At 36.2% G+C, this 15,829-nt stretch overlaps 1 protein-coding gene across 9 annotated transcripts in view; it reads right to left on the reverse strand.

Annotated features, from left to right (window-relative positions):
* Positions 1–15,829, reverse strand: part of mcf2l2 (MCF.2 cell line derived transforming sequence-like 2) — a 423,828-nt gene that overhangs the window by 229,706 nt on the left and 178,293 nt on the right. For all 9 annotated transcript variants that reach the window (XR_005634352.1, XM_039759102.1, XM_039759079.1 and 6 more), the window contains exons 8-11: positions 8,854–8,978; positions 3,557–3,671; positions 1,122–1,241; positions 685–876 (exon numbers count right to left, since the gene is read on the reverse strand). Coding sequence is in view for 8 of the 9 variants with exons in the window: in XM_039759102.1 (XP_039615036.1) it covers positions 685–876; positions 1,122–1,241; positions 3,557–3,671; positions 8,854–8,978 (552 nt within the window). In the remaining variant the exon portion in view is untranslated. The remainder of the gene's footprint in view (positions 1–684; positions 877–1,121; positions 1,242–3,556; positions 3,672–8,853; positions 8,979–15,829) is intronic.

The following is a 15,829-nucleotide window of genomic DNA, read 5'->3' on the forward strand; positions in this document are numbered from 1 at the left end:
CTTTGCCATTATTAATCTACACCTCCATATTTTGCTAGTTGAGCACCACAGCAGGAACCCTCTATAAGCAGAATACCTGTCTGCTGCAATGTGTGTATCCATAAACACACAACCAAACAAACTGGGCAGTTGAGATTCACAAGTTCCCAGGTGGTGTGCATCTAGATTATGGAAAATAACTGTAATGTATGAAGAAAAACTTTGCAAATATAGGAAAAATGGACAAAGCAGGATAACCAAGTACTGTAAGGCAGCAATATTACCAGCTTTACCACCCCCATTATAAATCATTCATCATGTTTTCTCTTACAGAAAATGTGGACTGGTCACTAGATTACTGCATTCTACACCTACCCACACTAATTTATACCAGGTCACAGTAGAGACAGCCATTTAACTTTAGAGGTTAGGAAGGAAACTATGGAAAAGGTATTGAAAAAGATAGTCTTCACTTGGCCACTGGGACTGTAAGGCAGAAGTGCTAATCACTGGCCTTATTAGTAATCTTTTATTTGTCAACTTGTTTTCTGAACCAACTTATTCCAATATAGAGTTCAGGAAAACTGAAGCATAACCTGACAGCACCATATAAGAACTGGATTAAGTAAACAGTCCACTGCAAATTATTTAAAGAATCAACATAAAATATCAACAATGAATGGAAGCTGCTCTCGGTGTAATTACCTTTTCTAACTGTTTATGGAGTTCATATGATTTTCCAAGTATGTCATACTTCTTTTTAGTTTCATTGGTAAAATTATCACAAAGCCGTCGAAGTTCAATGCACTTGGGGCGGATGGAGTCAACAGCATAATGATTGCTTTGGATAAGCTGGTCTCCATGAAGTGCTTGTAATTGGGCTTTTTCCAGTGATTCCTGTAAATACATAACATAAAGGAAAAATGATCAAACCAAACTGAATCACCATAAAATACATATTAATATTTAAGTAAGGCACAGTAAAAACATTCCAGGTTTTTATGATACGATAAAATTTAAAGGACAGATTAAAAATATCCAAAACCACTTGCCAGTGGCTGTTTTATGTGAAAAACACACACATGAAACAGGAAGTAAGATTCAGTTAGTGAAAGTGGGCAATATTACCAGAAAAGGCCCACCTGAGCTTTTTCTTCCAAAGATTTCAGGTCATTCAGAAGCTGTTCTACTCGTGCCACAGAGTCTCCTATTTCAGTGAAAGCAGCTTGTGTCTCCATGAGACAGTCCAAAGACATCTTTACCTAAGAAACAACAAGAGCAAAGAAATTTGTAATATAGGATTTATAATATAAAATAAAGGAGTTATATTTAAAATTAATATTTTAAAATAAACGAGGAGGAAGCAATGTCAACAATAAAAAAGGTAATTGTGTAGTATTTTTCTTTGGAGATTTATTTGGAAATGCTATGACCGTAATATCTTACAATATTTTTTTGTTATATTTGATCTTTCTGAACATCTTAATTATATGAATAGTTACCTGCAAGTTTTGGTTATGTTGCTATCATTTACAGAAACACTGGCTTGAGATTTCACTGCATCATATTTAAATAATTGAAAATAGATAATTTGCTGAGTTGCTAATATTTAATGCAGTCAAAAAAGAAAATCAAAGTATATGACAAAGACATATGAGTACAGATTAAAATTGTTATTAACTTAGTTTCAGTAATTAATATATTTCCATATGGAAATATTTTTCTTGCAAAATGATAAAACCAAATGCATAGCAATTTAAAGAATCATATCTTGTTTCAATTTCCGTTAAGGTCAGTATTTCTTGTAGATGGGAAGTTGTACTACTTCTTTTTACTGGTGGTGAGTGTTTCTGTTTCTGTTCATTTTAACTCCATCAGCAAATTCTTTATCAAGTCATTACTGTATATATAACTAATATACTGTGTAAACTTTTGCTAAAATTGATAAAACTAAAAATGACAGATTAGGATGCGCTAACTCTACTGGGGTCCTCCTACCTTTGTTTTATGTGTTACTTTGTGTTCTAAATCTCTTTTAATTACGCAACACAACATTATTAAACTCAGCCCATCATAGGATTCCCCCTCTCACACAAATGGTGTGTGTTGATCGTAACATAATTTATTCAAATGTTAACATCTACAATTTAACATCCCGACAGGTTTGACCATCTTATTGCCACCTATATCCCTGTTATTGACTACAGCAGTTCTCCCGTATCCAAGCCAGAAGTTCTTATGTGTGTTTAGGAGATTGTTGTTTGTTTTATTATATATATATATATATATATATATATATATATATATATATATATATATATATATATATATATATATATATATATATATATATGTAGGCACGCCAGGAGGACTGGAGAAGGGCTTGTGCCTCCTCCAGACTACGGGGTGGCGACCACCCTGGTTGTGTTGGGGGCCACGGGTAGAAGGCTTGGAAGCCCAACCCCGTAGTCACCGCCAGGGGGCGCCCCAATACCTTGGGAGCCCTGGACCTCAGCACTTCCGCCACACCAGGAAGTGCTGGGGGGAAGATGTTCAGGAACACCCGGAGGGCTTCCAGCTACACAGCTGGTGCTTCCACCACACGGGGGTGTGTCGGCGGAGTCTCCTCAGGAAGCACCTGGAGCCCATCTGGGGGTGTATAAAAGGGGCTGCCTCCCTCCATTCGATGGCTGGAGTCGGGTGGAAGAGGACTGTAAAGACTGTAAAAGGCATTGTGTTGGCCAGGACTTGAAGGGGTGATTGGTGCTGCGTCACTGGGTTGTGCTCACTTAATTGTATATAAGATTGTAAATAAACGTGTGTTGGTGCAAAACATCATGTCTACCTGTCTGTGTCCGGGCTGTACCCCACAATATATATATATATTTCTCTTTATCTCCCTCAAGCTTCTGCAAATTTCTAATTTTCCCTTGTGGACAAATAAAGTACATCTATCCGTTTAAAACTCTTAAACCTGCTTAATCTAATTCAAGATCATTGGGTGGTTGGAGTCTAACTTGGTAGCTGAGTGCAAGGCAAGAACTGGCCCTGGAGAGGACTCAACCAATCACAGGACTCAAGTACACACTCACATTAGGCTAGTTAACCAATTGCCAATTAACAAAACCATTACAATCTTTGGCGATGTCAGAGAAAAACCAAAGTACCTGGTGGCTAAGTCATACAGAACATGGAGATTCCACATGGAAAAAAAACAGACATGGGATTCCCATGGGATGGGAAACCTAAAACAATGAAGCTGTGAAGTAGCACATCGAATTGTTGTATCTCTCTGCTGCTTCTTAAATCCTACTTGTTTTACCAAGCTCTTTGTGTACAAGTTGGAAGATTGTATTTGACTGCAAATAATGAATTTTGAATGGCTTTCAGCAAGAAGAGTGCACATTTTCCATATAGTATGTTTGCTTTGTAATAAGATTTTTAATTGGTCTTTAGAATAAGAATGACAATAAAATTATATCTATAAAAACCACAGAGTTTAAAAGACTGCTCTTCTGTATTTAAAGCACTACATTACAACTGGACAGAATGTCAGGCATAGCAGTTGTTACCATACCTCTCGGAAGTCTTGCTCAAAGTGTCTCAGCTGCAAGCATTGCTCTAACCTGAGGTGGTGTTTGGACCAAAATTGTTCAAAAGCATTTTCTGTTTCATCCAGTTGGGCAAGCAACCTGTTCAAGAAAAGAGAGTTAAAAATTAATGACAATCTAGTTACTGCATGTAAGTAGCATTCTGTTGATTTTAGCTTCATAATGAAAACAAATTTCTTAAACTGGTGATTTTCTTTCTTTGTATTTTAGCATGAACAAGAACAAGTATATATTGTTTATAACCCAAAAAAATAAAGCAGTGTTACTGTCTTGTTGAACTATTTGCTTATATAATAAATCAGTTAGTACACTCCTAACATGCAATTTCGAGACACCCAGGGCATTCATTAGTTTAAAATCAAACATTTATGCAGCATGTTGGTTCTATTAAACGTACGAAATAAGAAGTATCTTTGTGGAACATCCCTATCTTTCCTAAAGTCCATATTAGTAATTGATTGTCTATCAAGTCCCATGATGATGTCCCCTTCTGTCTTTGTCAGTGAGTTCTTGGATGGCAGAATAGTCCCATCCTGGACCCACATGTCTTATTGCAGACTGGAGATGTATATGTGGTAGCAGCAACCATGAGTGTGTTCCTCCTCAGGAGATAGTCCTTTTTAAGCCCCTTAACTAAACACCATGTTGGCTTCCACATGGAATCATTCCCTCAATTGCACCTTTCCTGGCTCTCTAAAAATTCTTCCTTTCTGCTTCTTTATGCCCTTCAACACAGTCCACACTGACAATTAATTGTCATAATGTGCCTTACATACTTAATATAATTCTCACATTACAAGGGCTATGTACTTTAATGTCTAAATGCCTGGACTGTAAAACATAAGAGTGCTGGATCTGTTGCCACCTTTGACTCACTGTATGACCTATCTATGCACCAACATTAAACAAATTCTTTCAAGAAGAAATAGCCAGATTGGTCCATTTGTATATGCTTGGTCTGCTTATTGTGTTCTGTGAATCCTGAATTTCCTTTATGTGTGTTTCCCCTTACTGAACATGCTGGGGAGTGTTCTCACTCTCCCTTTGTGTGTTGTCTACATGTGATTTGATTAAAATCGGCATGTAGTTGTCAAACTCTGCAGAAGAAAGAGGTGAGAGAGAGAGTAAAAACAGAGATAATGAGCACTGAGGCAGCTTGGGCCATAAGTAGGGGCAAGTTCGTATTTATTTTCAATGGCCCATACAGATGCTTTTACCGTATTGATGAGATTGCTAGGATGGAATAAGGCTGATGTGCCACTTGGTGCTGTGTTGCCTCTGTCCTGACAAAACAAGTGGACTGTTGCCAATATGTTCAATATAAGTTGTAAGACACTCACTGTCTGAAAAATATATAAATTTGATCATATTTCAACATGTTTATCCAGTTCAGGCTTATGTAAAGATAGTGTTTATATTAGCAGTAATCAGTTAAAGACAAGAACCAATCAGGGAAAGGGGACAGGTCATCACAGGACATTTATGCTCACTAAAACAGGTTGATCAGCATAACATTAATGTCTTTATGATTCATAAGGAAAGCCCTGTCAGGCATGCGGAGAATGTACAAAATCAGCACTGAGATTGACTGGATTAATATTTCAACTAGAAATTCTAAAGCTGTGAGTTGGCAACACTGACTACTGTGACATCATTCCATTTCTGAAAAGGAAGTTAGATTCCTGGATAAAGCTTTAAAATTCACTTCAGTTTTAATCCAGACAAGCTTAAAATCATGCGTGCAGAATTGAGATGACAGGAGTAAGAGAGATGAAAAGTGGTGTTTAAGGTTGAAAACCTAAAGAAGTGTTTTTTTAATGAGAACAATGTTCTTCAAAGATAAATCAGTAGGATTTTATACATTTCACCTTCTGCAGGTAAAAGACGTTCCACCCATCTACTGGAATGGGCCACCACAAATTGGACCCAACATTCCTGACCCCATTGGCTCTCCAACAATCTTGACTCGTCTGAGGATGAGGCTCCTGAGGGCTTTCCCTCATCCGCTTCATAATATGAGCAACCTTCTATGGGCAGCTACAGCAGAGTTACTCCCATGGAGAGCAGAAAGGAGTTCTGTTTGTCGTCTCAGAACTGCGTGAAGTTTTTGTGCCAATCCTGCAACCAAACCCCATGATTTCTCTGCAAGTTGGAGGACCGCTTACAGGGCTGGATGCAGTGTAACATTATACCCAGGACATAATGGAGTGGTGGCTCTGAGGCTAGGGATCTGCACTGGCAATTGGAAAGTTGCCTGTTTGAATCCCGTAAATGACAAAAAGGACTCTGCTCTGTTCGGCCCTTGAGCAAGGCCCTTAACCTGCAATTGCTGAGCATTTTGAGTAGTGAGAAAAGCGCTATATACATGCAAAGAATTATTATTATTATAACTCTACATTGCACAATATAATTAAAAGATTCAAGGAATCCGGTCAAATCTTGGTGCATGAAATGCAAAGCTGAAAATGACTTTTAAATGTACATGATTTTTGATCCGTCAGATATCTCTATCTTAAAAGCAGTCATGAGTCTGTAATAGATATATTGTAATTATATGGGCCTGGGAATACTTTGATAAAACTTCATTAGTCAACACAATTCGTCACTGCATCCTCAGATGCAAGTTAAAGGTTTATTTGTGTTTCATGGTCCCATGAGTCAACATTTCAAATAGTTTTTAGAAAAAACTCCATTCTTATTCTTTGGGCCAAACAGGAAAATGACTATCCATGTTTTTATCAGCTGCAGTTATTTTTGTTATTGCTGCTGCCCTAGCCTCAGTGCCGTGGCATTAGCACTTGTAGTTGAATTCTTTGGCTCCTTTGTTTACTTTGCCTTTGTTGTAAATTTTGTAGACTTTTGAACTTTAGACGTTTCGGCCTGTTTCGGTTCTGTTTTTTGAGTTGGATATTTTCAAGAAGTGTGACCACGATGACTTTCAATTAATTTTAATCCTCTTGTCCTTTTGTTTGATTTTTTTCATGTTTGGCTGGAGTGTTTGAGTTTCTTGCATTTTGAAATTACTTATTCAATTTAATACATGAAATACAATTTTGAAAGTTATATGTTTGGGCAAGGTGTTTTTGATCGTTTTGGCCTTTATTGGCATAATTCTCAACAGGATCATTATACAAACAAGCACTGAGAAGTAATGTTAAGCATAGTTGCTGTGTTATAAATTATAATATATGGGGGTTTAACTACTAAATCATTGAATACATGCTTGAAGAAAATTTAATCTGTTGAATGAATCTGTTGAAGAAGTGTATTATATGTTAATTTATTTTGGTTTTAAATTTTATTTATTTTAATTCAGTGCCTTAACAGATTAAATTTAGTCTTGTGTGAAAGATGGGGGGATGTCTCACACAGTCCTCAGACCCAGAATGTATACCATAATAAAGGAAATGGTGTCCTTATTAAAAAAAAAAACAATATACATAGAGCAGGGGTCTCCAACCTTTTTTCTCCTGAGAGCTACTTTTAGAAAATGAAAATGGCCGAGAGCTACTCATGATTTCTAACATTTATTCTCATAGCTTATTTCAACACATACAAACTGAATAAGCTTGTTTTGCCTGAACATTTACCAAATGTTGGTGTCCACAACTCACATTTTGCATTAAAACATCAAAAAAAATATTTAGTTCACCTGCAAGTGCATTTTGTATGTCTGTATGCATTTTCTAGTGTATCTCACACTATTGAATTAAAACATGAATGCTGTCAAAACAAAAAAATGCAATTACAAATACACAGATATTACTTATTCGTCATTTTGTTACATGTCACTGTTTCACTTCACAAGAGTATTCACATGTCCAGTTGCATGTGTGGTGTGTTTTTTAGTTAATGAGATGACTGGCACTGCATGGAGTCAACAAGAGTGGTGTATGGTGGAGTGTAGCCACATAGGTTCACTCTTATGGAATCATTTAAATGTTCATCTGTTAGTCTTGTTCTGAACTTTGATTTCATGACATTCATGTCAGAAAAGGCAGATTCACAGAGGTATGTAGACCCAAACAAAGCAGACATTTTCAGAGCTGCTTTGTGAAGATTCTTATAATTATCTGGCTCTACTAAGCTATAGAAATGCTGAGAATGCTGTTGAGACTTTAACTGCACATTATTTTGAAGGTTTACTAATATATAATATATAAAATCCAATGTCTCTCTGTCTGTCTGCTTTTCACGAGAGAACTACTTAATGAATTTAGATCTGGTGTTTTTTCTATAATTTGACCTAGAACATTCCAATTGATTTTGCGACTTCTCTCATTTCGCTATGCATCATAGTTCATTTGCGGTACCAATTATTTTGCACGAATCCGAGAAAAAGGCAGCAGGCTGAGGGGAGGGGCCTTCCTCACTCACTTGCCAGCTTTGGGGGGTGTACCTTAATTCTACTTAGCTAGCGAGCGAGAGAAAAATTGAATTCAAGTTTGTTTGATATTTAAAATAAATTATTACTTAAAGTATTGTGACGAATCTTAGGTTTTTGACCTTACTTGAACAATTTGTTTCATTTTGTGGCATTTTGCAGTAGTTGCATTGTTTAATTTACATTATTATTATTCTGTGGCAACACCACATGTATTTTATCATTGCCACTATTTTTTGACTATCTTTACATGGTTATAACTTTGTTGTTTTTAGTTACTGTAGTTATTAGCTGTCCTATGACACTGAGATTGTGTGATACACTGTCATTATACTCCATTTCTACAATGACAGTACACAGGCACATGTTAGCCAAACACTGGATCAACTTTAGAGAAATAATAAAAAAAAACACTTGATTGGTGTAGGTCGGGTTAAAGAACAAACAAATTACTGTTTGAGGCTTTGCTTCTTTCTTTGAGTAGAATTCTTGTTTGACATCTGGTTTGGTTTGCTCTTCATTCTACTTAGATCCATACCTATTTATTAGACTTTGTTTCTGTCCATGTCCTTTGATCCTTCCACATCCTGGTCCTTTTCCATCAAAATTACCTCAAGCACCTGCCTGCCCTAGGTATTTACCACATTGTTATGGTTGTTCCTCTGGGGCAACAGGTGTTGGTACAGAGCATACCATGTTTTGGCTGTGCTCCTTATCTTGACCTGGAAGGATAGCATTTGTTACCCTAGGCAAACCCACTTCTCTCTTTTTATCAGGGTTATATCTAGTCATGTCAATGTCCTCCACTATGCTTTCTTGTCCAGATACCCCAGCCCTAGCTTGCTACTCATTACATTTGGTATAAAGTGACTCACTAACCTTTCCACTGTAGTGGCATTTTCAACCTCATCTGGATTGAGTTTATAGTTCACATGTTTTCCTGCTTGCTCCTTGATACATGACAGGAGGGTCGTTCCCTGTTTCATGGCAAGATTTAGTTCACCCTGATGGAATTTAAACAACAGATTACTCATAAAAATAGGCAAACAGTGATGAATAGCAATGTCATAAAGACAGCAATCTGTTTATACTACCCCTTGAAAATAACGGTACACTCAACTCAAAGTCAATTTAGTAGCATTTTACCAGCAATTCTGAAAAGAAAACTATGTTAAGCATTAAAGATGCTATTGTATTTTAAACAAATTATGTTACATTATGAGATGTTTCCTATAGTCCTTATAGCAGTTTTTTACACATTGTAAATGTCATAGAGGACAGATGGCCATCCTGACCGATCCAGGCATCCTGACAAGGACAGAGTTATTGCTTGGAGTGGACATCATAATGGAAGGACCTCAGAATTTGAGACACAACTCAGCCAGATTACACTGTAATCCTAGCCCCAGCTGGTATTGGTCCATAATGAATAGATTTGCTAATTATGGATTCCAGGAACCTTAATCCTTAACCTAAACCCCAAACAGAAGGTGGCATTGATCCTTAAACTAATCCCAATCAGGACAACCACAATGTTGTGTGGGAATTGGGGTGAGGCAGTGTTGCCCTGTTGAGGTCCCTGGGTTCCACCAGAGGGTGCTGCCAAGTACTGCTTTCCATGTGACCCAGGCGTGCTCCTGACCAGCAATGCAGTGACACCAAAGGCAGTCCTGGCCACCTAACATCGCGTAGTCAGAGTCGGGAGGCAGAGGGCAACACTCTTGATGGAAGGAAGGAGGAAGAAGAATTTGAAAGAATTGTGTATTTCTTATTGGTCTTTGCACTGGTAATTATTGGAAGGGTGCTTTGGATGAATAAATGTCTTTTATTTAAATCCAGGATCGTGTTGGATATTACTGTGTCTGCAGTTTGGGGCTCAGTGGCCCCCCATGGTGGTTATAACATTTATATCCATGCCCTGGTTAAAATAACAGCTCACAACATGGTATCAGTATGCTTACAACATTTAACAGCACTAAGCAAAGCAACAGTCTGTCTTTGGACTGAGGAAAGAATCCAACATCCCATTGGTATACCTACATAATTATATCCTGTGGCACAATGATCTGGGCTGATAACTCGAAGATTGTTGACTCAAATCCTGGCAGTGACAGAAGGAATGCTACTCTGTTGGGCCCTTGAGCAAAGCCCTTAACCTGCCATTGCTCCTGGGGTGCTGTACAAATAGCTGACGCTGCACTCCTGCCCTAAAACTCCGAGTAAGTTGGGGCATGTGAAAAAATAAATTCTGTATACAAGTAATAGTAAGAAGAGTATAATTAATTATGAACACAAAAACTCACAGTTGATATTGGGGATTCAAACTCTGCTCAAAGATAATGTGATTCACTAGACTAGAACAAATGAGCTAAGCACTTACCAAACTGTATTTTGAATAATCTTAAATGTATATCAAACTACTCTTAACATTTTTGAAAAGGTTTCCTAAAGCATTTTTTCCAGCCTGAAAGCATTTTGATCCTATGTTAATCATCAATACAATGTAACAGAAGTACCAGGTGCTGTTAGGCTAAAATGTAAATATTAGTTAACTTTATAATTTTATGTTTTTTCTACCTAAAACATAAAAACATAATTTTTTGTAACAGCCTAGTTTGTTAAAGAAATTTACATAGCTACATGGACAATTAAGAGACTTTGCATGAGTCACAACGACATTAACTTGTTTAACTTCTTGTTATTTCACTGTCATGTAATTTTCACTTGTCAAATGAATCACTTTTATTTTTTAAAACTACTTTTCATAGCTGGAAGAAACTAAAATAATTAAAGGAACCAAACATTAACCATTTTAGTAATTAAGCTCACATTTCCAGTCAAAATATAACTTATTGGTATTAGGAATACACCCAGAAAATAAACTCTGCTCTCTTAATAGCTCTTCCCAATTTAAACAACAGCACATTTATTGCACAATCAGCTGCTCATCACCCCATAAAAAGAAACAAATTTACTCACAATACTATTTTTAGCATACTTATTTAAAGAAAGATAACATTGTATTTATCTAGGTCAGCATTCAGGTTCATCAGCCTATCTATAATGAATGACCCACGTTGATAGGTATGCTAATTCAGGGGTTATAAAATTGTATGTGTTTCAGAATATCAAGTAGTACTCTTCATCTTTGTACGCTGCTTCAAACAATAAAAATATGTTATCATCCCAGTGCCCTACCAATAGATGTCACATTGATTACTGTAAGCATTGTTTGGCACAATGCAAAGATTATACAATGTAATATGAGGCACAGCATCGCAGAAACAAAAAAAAAACACGGAAATGAAATACAAGTTGAAATAATTTGAGGGAGAACACAAAGTCCACATGAAAAGGTAACAATAAACCCTACTGCCTCACCTTTTATCACCTTTTGTACTACTGTATACTCGCTAGGATGGTTCACCCACCTCCTTGAAAGTACCATTCATAACACTACCTTGGTCATGTCCCATCTATTTCTCTTGTTTTCTTGAACTCTGTTCCTCCCACCAACTGAGCCTTTGACACAAATTTGCCTCCGTAATATAAACTGAGATGTGCTTTGGACAAAAATCAGCTTTAAATTCCATCCCTCTGTTAGGAATGGGTACTATAATGTTTTCAAATGCTGCTTTTTTACAATTAAACAGAAATTAGGTAAAACCAAACTAAGGCTGGGCCTTGGTTTATTTCTGTTACATTTTACTTCCAAACTTTCCTGGAACTATCAGTAAACTTTTACAGCTTTTGTTAGTTCCTGTTTTATATGAGGAAACTGCCCAAAATACAGATCAACTCAATAAGGTTGTGGTCACATCACAATCACTTTCTGATTTTAGCTTGCTTCCTCAGTCCACTGTAATAATGGAATTCAAAGGAAAGTTGAAAAAATATGAATGAATTTACTATGCCAACACCCAACCACAACATCACACTAAACTTCATGTTTTAGCAACTAATATAAGTATGTTTTAAAAGACAAAGATAGAAAGAATTGGTGATTATAAAAAATAACTAGGAAAACCAAAGAATATTTAATAGGCCAAAACTACTTAATTATTTTGTAAGATCCAATGTGAACCTATCTTCCATGATGGAACTCTAAGTTACAGATTTCTAGTTTAAAGCCAGACTCTTTGACTAATGGATGGTAACAAAGTTGACAATCAGTGAAAATCTTTGCTCTTGACTTTTCCAGAATCTCAAGTTCTTTATGCCATGGTAAGCATAGAGTAGTGAGCTAAAAATTAATTACTGGAGGATTAGTGCTGGAATAATTTGACTTATTAGGGACAAAACAAATGGTTGAAAATCATATACAGATTTCAGTGACAATACTACTACTACTACGAAAAAGCTGAAGGTCCCTGTGGATCTATATTTTTTAATATGATTGTGGTGGTGATGTCACTCATTACAAGGTTTGTTTCCAACAACAGCAAAAAAGACATTTATTTCTATGGCATATTATTACAGAAGTGTGTTCCTGACACTCAAATATATATTGTGTTGTTTCTCAAAAGATTTTCATTATTTTGCAGTGGTTATTATATTATTTTGCAAAAGAATTGAGTTATTTCACAAAACGTTGCACGTGCATGCTCTAGCCGTATAGTGACAGCTATTGAGGGAGAGGTAAAGTATGTGCATAGGGTGAAATCAGATGTCAAGAACTGAACAGATGTTATATTCAAATACATTTAATTCTACATGTGCAGAAGAGTATATTTTAGGGGCACAGGGTGTCAGTGATTACCAGTGTAGCACTCAGTGTAAGGCAAGAAGCAAACATTGAGAATAGTACAAAGAAATTTGTAGGCCATGATCACACAGTCAATCAAAAAAGAGTGTGCTGCGTGTAATTCAGTAATAGAAACCTATAAATAAAGTATCTGTTTAGTTTTAATACAATTATTTGCAAATAGATATTTCGAAACCATGTAATGTGGTTGCGCAGAACCTAGTGCTCAGACCTCAAATCTTCAGGGCCTTGAGTTGGGATGGATGTTATTTAGTTCACAGCACATGAAAGACTAAGCATATTTTCTTAATTGATAAGTATTATTGACACATTTCCAGTATTCAGTGTTAATATGGATAATCAAACACAGTTAAACGTACTCACTGATACTGATCAATCCAGAAATGCACTGGGAGAACATGCACAACCAATGCAAACCCTGGCGCTGTGAGGCAGGAATGGTAGTCTATGCTGTCATTCTGCCTGTGTTAATTTGGGAGACAATATGCCTGAACTTACTAAACTTTAAGGTGATTACAACTAAATGTTTGCCTATAACTTTTGTTGAGTTCTTGTCACTCGATTGCAAGCTACGAAATGTTTAATCTCTTCGTCAATTGATGTCATTGATGTCATTAAACAATTTGTGTGCACGATGATAAGCAGATGGCAAGATCTTTGCAAAATAATAAAATAATTAATGCAAAATAATGCAATATGTTTGTGAAATAACACAATACTTTTCTGTAATAATACAATACTTTTATGAAATATCAAAAATTTTTGAGCGCCAAGAATGATCTTCCATATATATTCATTACATGAAAATAGATCAAAGTGCTTTACAGAATCACCACTGCTCCAGAAAAGAAAATAACCTCACTAAAATGGTGTTCAAAAAGTCAAAATATAATTATAGAAATAAAAACAATTCAAATGTTATAATTATAAAGCTCAAAATCATGACAAGTATCACATATTTATACAGAGAAAAGAAAAGAGGTCAATTAAAAGATCTGTTAAATATCATACTTGTTACTTTACATATTACATTTTTAACACATTGCAGTATGCTGTTACTGCTTATTATCTCAGGTTATATTTTCATGTAGTTTACAATCATATGTAGAATAAAACTCAAACTATTGTGATGGCAGTTGATTGCTGTGCTTTGGTAGTTCAATCAAAGGATTAGAAGAAAATAGCAGAATCTCAGCAATGTGAGGTTCCAGCAATTGGCCAACACCTGGACTTCAGGAGCAGAATTTTTAACCAGGGTGAAGTTTGTTAATACTTTCTTTAAAATGAACAATTAGAACACTTATTAAATTAAATACAAATGAAAGATGAGTGTCAAAGCCCTGGCAGTTGTGAAGAATGGCTTAATGGATGACCATGGAATTGGATTATCATTGGATTTCAGAAATGTCCCTTAGATTGAAGAGTTTCATTATACTATTTATATGTGGAGAAAAGGAGCATATCAAATCACTGACATCATTGAGGCAAACTGTAAACATATCCAGAAATAATCTGCACTTTGGCTTCATATATTGCCAAGTATCATGGTATTTTGTATTGAGAAATTATCATCCTGTGAGAAAAAAATGATGTATAAGAATAGAGTGATTTGTTTATAAATTTGCACTTGATGGTTTTGGATGAAATTAGAAAAAAGTGATACTTATTGAGCTACGCAAAAATATAAAAATACAAATGTGACACTGGAAGGCAAGTACTAACCCTATTTATTCCCAGAATAGGGCATACTTCTCTACTAGATCATCACATCTGCCCCACCTACCAGTGGTCCTTGTTCCTATATTTCTCCCTATTCTACACTCACTGGGTATCTCTCTCTCCTCTTAAAACCCATTCTCGTGTTAATTTAAGGGACAATTCCCTTAACTCTTTAGAGTGCCAAGAAAGCCCTCTGCAAATTCTGGGGCTGACTTTATAGAGAGCTTTCATTAATAGGGTCAGGTAGCCTGTTGTCTATAATATGCCCCTGGGGTCAACATATACCTTTAAGAACATCCTTGCTAAAACACATGTACAAGGCATACAGACATCTGGTAATAACCTTCTTAATGTAATGACATGGTTCAACTTTCTTTCTTACTTTGAAAAGCTTCTTAAATAGCCTGTAGTACTATCATTACATGAAAATAATAAAAGTATAACCAGACTCTCCTCTTACATCAGCGAAAATAGGATATAGTGCCTGTAAAAGGTATTCACCCCCTTGGGAGTTAACAAATTTTGCAAGTATCACAAAAACACTCTTTAAAGATAAAGTAAAAACAGATCTCTACAGAGTGGTGTAAAAACAAAAAAAACTAATATCATAAGTATTCAGTCCTTTTAGGTCAATATTTAAAATCCACCTTTGGCAGGCGTAAAAGGTCTCTATCAGCTTTGCAATTCTGAACTAAGCCATTTTTACCCATTCTACTTTGCAAAACTGATCAGGCTCTAATATTGTAGGTTACATGAGGATTCTGAGTGAACTGTGGTATCTGAGCACATAAGCCAAAATATAAATGCTTATCTATCACTGGTCCATAAACAAGGATAAGATGTTTTCTATTTTTTCATACACAAAACATCCAAGGTTTGTGTAAGAGCACCAGAGAAATAAAGTTTTTTTTTTTTTTGTACATTAAATTCTGCTGTCCATGGGCCTCATGCATCAACGGTGCGTACGCACAGAAATGTTGCGTAAGAACGTTTCCACGTTCAAATCGCGATGTATAAAACCCACAACTGCCATAAAGCCACGCACTTTTCATGGTACCTCATACCCTGTCGTACACAAGTTCTCCGCTCAGTTTTGCAGACTGGCGGCAACCACTGTCAAAACAGTGCTACTGTTCCTGTGTGGTTACTCTTTATTTCTTAGATTCACATTCCTTTCGCGGCTTTATAAATACACTGAAACTAACTGCATATTGTTTATTAGTGTAATGCATTTGATTGTAATTAACTTGTAACAATATAATGGTCCACGGAATAGCCATAGTATTCCAAATACCATAACTGCTTTAGCGTTGTTACTCTCACTGCACCTTTTTTCTTCTTTCAGCTGCTCCCGTTAAGGGTTGCCACAGC

The sequence above is a fragment of the Polypterus senegalus genome, chromosome 1 (assembly GCF_016835505.1).
Source record: "Polypterus senegalus isolate Bchr_013 chromosome 1, ASM1683550v1, whole genome shotgun sequence".
Lineage (NCBI taxonomy): Eukaryota > Metazoa > Chordata > Cladistia > Polypteriformes > Polypteridae > Polypterus > Polypterus senegalus.